This window comes from Palaemon carinicauda, chromosome 9 (assembly GCF_036898095.1).
Source record: "Palaemon carinicauda isolate YSFRI2023 chromosome 9, ASM3689809v2, whole genome shotgun sequence".
Taxonomy (NCBI): Eukaryota; Metazoa; Arthropoda; class Malacostraca; order Decapoda; family Palaemonidae; genus Palaemon; species Palaemon carinicauda.
In genome coordinates, this window is record NC_090733.1 from 114,383,102 (window position 1) to 114,390,601 (window position 7,500).

General features: G+C 37.1%; 2 protein-coding genes across 2 annotated transcripts in view; one reads left to right on the forward strand and one right to left on the reverse strand.

Moving 5' to 3' along the window:
- The window catches only part of LOC137647057 (uncharacterized), a 592,613-nt gene that overhangs the window by 463,404 nt on the left and 121,709 nt on the right, over positions 1–7,500 (reverse strand). The gene's annotated exons all lie outside the window — the stretch shown is intronic.
- Positions 2,255–3,118, forward strand: LOC137646597 (filamin-A-interacting protein 1-like). Its single transcript, XM_068379704.1, has one exon. It carries the CDS (start codon positions 2,255–2,257, stop codon positions 3,116–3,118), a length of 864 nt encoding a protein of 287 aa, XP_068235805.1.

Consider the following 7,500-nt stretch of genomic DNA (forward strand, 5'->3'; position numbering starts at 1 on the left):
GTAATGTATCTCCATTTGTGTTGAAATATGTGAAAAGTAACAAAATTATGCAGCGTGCATCCGAAAACAAGCTCCTGTCCTTGACTTCGGCGGGTGTTGTTATTAAATTTAGATTTACCATCACGATACTTAATAATATATCTATTTATTTAACATTATTTATGGACAAAAGCTATATCTAAGGGAGAAATTTAGATTAATAAATAAGTTTCGATTCATATTACTTGGTGATCAATTGAAAACCATGATGGTATTTGGAAAAAAAATACTTCCAACCAATCAGCTATTAGGAAATTTTCCGAGCTAAAAGGGCACCCCTGCGAGTCGGTGCAAATCTACCTCGCTAAAAAAAATTGACTATAGTCTGAGCCGGCCTTAATAAGTTGGTTTGTTGTGAGCAATGAAACTAAAGTCTCCCACCATCACCAACGGCAGTAGCCAGCTTAGATGATGAATAAAGACATATCAGAGCCTTTTGTCCTGCAGTGAATTATAAACGGAGGCATTTGTTGTTGTTGTCAGTGTAATATATATATATATATATATATATATATATATATATATATATATATAGATAGATAGATAGATAGATAGATAGATAGATAGATAGATAGATAGATGGATAGATAGATATATAAACACGAGAGTAAATTAGAGTAGAGGGTATTCTAACATGGCCATAGGTAGGACATATAATGAGATTGAAAAATAACACATGGACCCACAAAATAAAAATGGGTCCCTAGGAAATGCAAAACCAGTAGGGGAAGGAAGAAAAGACGAAGGATTGACATTTATGAAAACTTGCGAGTATAGATTGGCATTGAATGATCATAAACAGACGAGAATAGACACATATCTCTAAGGCCTTTGTCCTGCAATGAACTATTAACGTCTGATATATATATATATATATATATATATATATATATATATATATATATATATATATATATATATATATATATATATATATATACATATATGTATGTATATATAATAATGTGTATATATGTATATGTATATCTATACATATATATATATATATATATATATATATATATATATATATGTGTGTGTATATATATATATATATATATATATATATATATATATATATATATATATATATATGTATGTATGTATGTATATATGTATGTATGTACATAAAAATATATATATATATATATATATATATATATATATATATATATATATATATATATATATATATATACTCTATCTATCTATCTATCTATTTCCTTCGGGGAAAAGAAATTACTACCAGTTTCGGTGAAAACCGAGAGAAGAATTTTCCCAAATCGAACGAAGACGTCTTCAAAGTCTCGCTCTCATTCGAATTATAATCAGAATCAGTTTCAAGAGACGATCTCGAAGCCAACGAAGACGTCTCCAGTCTTCAAAACGCCTTCAATCTCGAGTCAATATTTCTGCGAAGACCTACATCGATTTTTTTCAAATCATACCTGATCAAAGTCAAGTGATCTGCATTCTGAGTTTTGCAACGAAGATGTTTACAAACAACGCATTGAGAGCTATCAGTGAGTACGGGAAGAAATGCCTACTTGGGGGTACCTCTTCCGGAGACAGTTTTCAGGACCAGCAGCCCCGGTTGATGGAACTGGAGGGACTACGCCTCATTTTGGGAGGTGGACTACTGATGAGGAAATTCTGGGCCAAGGAGGAAAAGAGTTAGGCACTCGAGCCTGTCTTGGACCAGGAGGAAATCAACAGTATTTCTGAGGAGACTGAAGCTGTCCTCAATGGGACGGATCCTTCGCTTTCCAGGGAGGAGGAACAGCTGCTGCTGCCAGGAGGCAGAGGGAGTGTTGTCTCTAATAGAGATGTACAAGTTCAGGTAGGAGCGGAACAGCTTACCTCTAACAGAGATGTACACGTTCAGGTAGAGACTCAACACCTTACCTCTAACAGAGATGTAGACGTTCAGGTAGAGACTCAACAGCTTATCTCTAACAGAGATGTAGGCGTTCAGGTAGAGACTGAACCAGTCCCTGAATCAGATGTAACAGTTCAGACTGATGGAGACACTGAGATTGAAGATCTCAAGCGAAAGAATGAAAACATGGCTAAGGACCTTGCCAATAAACAGGCTGTGATTGAAGCCCAGGAAAATCAACTTGCTGATTACTATCAATCAATTCTAGACTTGAAAGCGGAACTGAAAATGGCTCAACAGAAAAATGATGCCCATATTCAGATGTAATCAGAACTTATGGGAGAGAAGGAAGCTCTGAAACGAGAGCTTGGAGGTAAAGTGACTTTGGTTGAAGAAAATACAGTGAAAATGGTCCAGTTGAATGAGGAACTGGGAAAAGCCAAGAAGGAAATCGAGGCTCATGACGAGCTGAAATCAATCCTTCTGGCAGAGAATAAAGATCTCAAGGAATCCATTGAGGAACGAAGCTTCCTTAATGAAGAATTAGCTCTAGAGAAAATCAAACTAGAAAAAAAGTTGAAGGAGGCTCGTTCTAATGATCTGAAAAGAAGACATGGACACCAAAGTCTAGTAGAAGAGCTGCAAGGAGAGATTTCTAAAGCTCTAGTACAGAATTGTGAGCTAAAGGAGGCAGTGTTCACAATAACAAAGAAGAACGAAGGTCTTCGTGAACAACTGGAGAACAAAGTGAAACGAGAGAAGAACTTGAACAGCAAGATAATTCGAATGACCAACATAGAAGATCGAATGAAGAAAGAATTGTCCTCAGCGAAGGATGTCATATCTTCACTGAAGAAGGAACTTCAGAAGAGAGATTTGGAAAAGATTAAAAAAGAAGAAGGAACGGGTGACGAGGGTTCACCAGGAAAGGAAGAATGCGGACTTGATAAAACTTCAGTCGTAGAAGGTTGTGAAACTCCAGTAGAAGATGGCAAGAAAGTAGTCGTTGTGAAGGAAGAAAAACAAGGAGAAGGAGAAGGACCCACAAGAAAACTTTTGATAAGGATACCAAAGAGGAAACCAAAACGGGACAAGGCCTCTTACTCTTGGGCCCCCCTTGGACCCATAGTCCCAGTTTTGGAAACAGACGAAAATAAGGTTTATATCGAAGGAACTGAGGAGAATATCCAAAATAATTAAGAAGTCAGAAACTAGACACAGAAAAAAAATTTAAAAAATAAATAAAAAAAACCCAAAAAAAATAAAAAATAAAAAACCAAAAAAAAAGAAAACTTTTGATAAGGAAACCAAAGAGGAAACCAAAACGAGACAAGGCCTCTTACTCTTGGGCCCCCCTTGGACCCATAGTCCCAGTTTTGGAAACAGACGAAAATAAGGTTCATATCCAAGGAACTGAGGAGAATATCCAAAATAATTAAGAAGTCAGAAACTAGACACAGAAAAAAAATAAAAAAAATAAATAAAAAAAAAACAAAAAATAAAAAATAAAAAACCAAAAAAAAAGAAAACTTTTGATAAGGAAACCAAAGAGGAAACCAAAACGAGACAAGGCCTCTTACTCTTGGGCCCCCCTTGGACCCATAGTCCCAGTTTTGGAAACAGACGAAAATAAGGTTTATATCGAAGGAACTGAGGAGAATATCCAAAATAATTAAGAAGTCAGAAACTAGACACAGAAAAAAAAATAAATAAAAAAAACCCAAAAAAATAAAAAATAAAAAACCAAAAAAAAGAAAACTTTTGATAAGGAAACCAAAGAGGAAACCAAAACGAGACAAGGCCTCTTACTCTTGGGCCCCCCTTGGACCCATAGTCCCAGTTTTGGAAACAGACGAAAATAAGGTTCATAACGAACGAACTGAGGAGAATATCCAAAATAATTAAGAAGTCAGAAACTAGACACAGAAAAAAAAAGAAATAAAAAAAAGAAAAAAAAAAGAAAAAAGAAAAAACCAAAAAAAATTGAAAATTAAAGAAAAAAAAGAAAAAATATATTTTTGTGATAGGAATATTTTTAATTTTTTTTTGCAAAGGGAATATATTTTTTTTATTTTATTTTGTGAAAGGAATATTATTTCATATTGGTAAAAGGAATATATTTTTGTTATTTTGTGGTAGGAATATTTTTTTTTTTCATAGCGACGTCGCATATTTTGTAAAAGGAATATACCGGTATTTTTATTTTTGTGAAAGGAATACTGTATTATTTTTTAATCTTTTCTTTTTTAGGTTTAAGGATGCCAGGCTTAACTGCCTAAGCTTATGATGATTGGCTTAACTGCCTAAGCTTATGTTGATTGGCTTAACTGCCTAGCATAATGATGCTTGTCTAAACTGCCTGGCATATTTTTTTTTTTTAAGTTTAAGGATGCCCGGCTTAACTGCCTAGGCTTTCGATGATTGGCTTAACTGCCTAGCATAGTGATGCTTGTCTAAACTACCTGGCATATATATATTTTTTTTTTTTTAGGTTTAAGGATGTCAGGCTTAACTGCCTAGGCTAATGATGCTTGTCTAAACTGCCTGGCATATATATATTTTTTTTTTTTTAGGTTTAAGGATGTCAGGCTTAACTGCCTAGGCTAATGATGCTTGTCTAAACTGCCTGGCATATATATATATTTTTTTTTTTTTAGGTTTAAGGATGTCAGGCTTAACTGCCTAGGCTAATGATGCTTGTCTAAACTGCCTGGCATATATTTTTTTTCTATTAGGTTTACGGATACCAGGCTTAACTGCCTCAGCTAATGATGCTTGTCTAAACTGCCTGGCATATTTATTTTTTCAGGTTTAAGGATGCCAGGCTTAACTGCCTCGGCTAATGATGCCTGTCTAAACTACCAGGCATATTTTTTTTTTTTAGGTTTAAGGATGCCAGGCTTAACTGCCTCGGCTAATGATGCTTGTCTAAACTGCTTGGCATATTTTTTTTTCTTTTTTTTTTGGTTTAAGGATGCCAGGCTTAACTGCCTAGCCTAATCATGCTTGTCTTAACTGCCTAGCCTAATCATGCTTGTCTTAACTGCCTAGCCTAAAAATGCTTGTCTTAACCGCCTGGCATGTTTTTTTTTTTTTTTTTTTTTTTTTTTTTTTTTTTTTTTTTTTTTTTTTTTTAGGTTTAAGGATGCCAGGCCTAACTGCCTAGCCTAATGATGCTTGGCTTACCTGCAGGGCATATTGATGCTTGGCTTAACTGCCTGACAAAATGTTGCTTGGCTTACCTGCTTGGCCTAGTGATTTTTGGCCTAACTAACTGGTCTAATGAGGCTTGGCTTAACTGTCTGTCCTAATGATACTTGGCTTAACTGCAAGACCTAATGATGCTTGGCTTAACTGCCTGGTCTAATGATGCTTGGCTTAATTGCCTGGCAAAATGATGCTTGGCTTAACTGCAAGGCCTAATGATGCTTGGCTTATCTGCCTGGCCTGATGATGCTTGACTTAACGGCCTGGCCTAATGATGCTTGACTTAACTGCCTGGCCTAGTGATTTTTGGCTTAAATGCCTGGCCTAGTGATTTTTGGCTTAACTGCCTAGCCTAATGATTCTTGGTTTAACTGCCTGGCCTAATGAGGCTTGACTTAACTGCCTGGCCTAATGATGCTTGACTTAATTACCTGGCCTACTAAAGCTTGCCTTAAATGTCTGGCCTAATGATGATTGATTTAAATGTCTGGCTTAATAATGATTGGCTTAAACTCCTGGCCTAATGATGCTTGGTTTAACTGCCTGGCCTAAGAATGTTTGGCTTAACTGCCTGGCCTAATGGTGCTTGGCTTAACTGCCTTGGCTAAGGATGTTTGGCTCAACTGACAGGGCTAAGGATGTTTGGCTTAACTACTTTGTCTGAGGGTGTATGGCTTAACTGTCTGGCCTAAGGGTGTTGGCTGACCTGCCCTATCTAAGAAGGTTTGGCTTAACTACCTGGTCTATGTGTGGCTGAACAGTCCGGAAAAAACCGAAACGCTTAACTGGCTGGCCTAAAAAGAAAGGCCGAGGTGACTGGACTAAAAATGTTTGGCATGAATGCCTGGACTAGGGATGTTTGGCTTACCTGATTTGTATAGGGGTGGGAGGCTTAACTTCCTGGGCTAAGGTTGTATGATTTAAATGCCTTGCCTTAGGAACTATGGCTTAGAGGCCATGCCTAAGGAAGCTTTGCGTAACTGCCTCAGCTAAGGATGTTTGGCTTAACTGACTGGCTTAAGAATGTTTAGCTTAACTACCTGGTCTAAGGAGGGATAGCTTCACTACCTGGCATAGAGATGATTATCTTAACTGCCTAACCTGATAATGCTTGAGTTAACTGTATTGCATACAAATTCTTGCCTTGAATACCTGCCATAAAGAAGCTTGCCTTAAATGCCTGGCATAAGGATGCTTAGCATAAATGCCTGGAAAAATTATGCTTGCCTTTGCCAAGCCTAATGATGTTTGGCTTAACTGCAGAGCCTAATAATGAATGGCTTAAATGCCTGGCCTTATAATGAATGGCTTAAACATTTGGTCTTAGGATGAATGATTTAAAAGCCTGGCCTTAGGATGAGTGGCTTAAATGCCTAGCATTATAATGTATGGCCTAAAAGACTGGCCATAGGATGAAAGGCTTAAATGCCTAGCCTTATAATGAATATCCTAAATGCCTGGCCATAGGATGAATGGCTTAAATGCCTAGCATTAAAATGAATGGCTTAAATGCCTGGCCTTACGATGAAAGGCTTAAATGCCTAGTCTTATATTGAATGGCTTAAATGCCTGGCCTTAGGATCAATATATTAAATGCCTAGCCTTGTAAGAAATGGCCTGAAAGCCTGGCCTTAGGATGAATGGCATAAATGCCTGGCATTAAAAAGAATGGCTTAAATGCCTGGCCTTAAAATGAATGGCTTAAATGCCTGGCCTTATAATGAATGGCCTAAAAGTCTGGCCAAAAAATGAATGGCTCAAATGCCAGGCCTTATAATGAATGGCCTGAAAGCCTGGCCTTAGGATGAATTGTTTAAATGCCTGGCCTTATAATGATTGGCTTAAAAGCCTAGCCTTAGGATGAAAGGCTTAAATGCCCTGCCTTATAATGAATGGGTCAAATCCCTGGCCTTAGGATGAATGGCTTAAATGCCTAGCCTCAAAAAGAAAGGCTTAAATTCCTGGTTTAAAGAAGTATGGCTTAAATACCTGGCCTTAGGATGAATGGCATAAATGCCTGACCTTAAAACGAATGGCTAAAAGCCGGCCCTTAAAATTGATGGCTTAAATGCCTGGCCTTATCATGAATGGCCTGAAAGCCTGGCCTTAGGATGAATGGTTTAAATGCCTGGCCTTCTAATGATTGGCTTAAATGCCTGGCCTAGGGATGCTTGGCTTTAGGAAAGGGTCGTGGGAACCAAGCCTGCAAATATAGAAGTTGGCAAAACCCACCTGATGAGCCCTTTGGTCTGGGCGAAACCCTTAAGTATGTCACAGTTGTAGTAATAGTGGTAGTAGTATGTATGAATGAGATCAATATGTATGTATGTATGTATGTATGTATGTATGTATATATATACATATATATATATAGG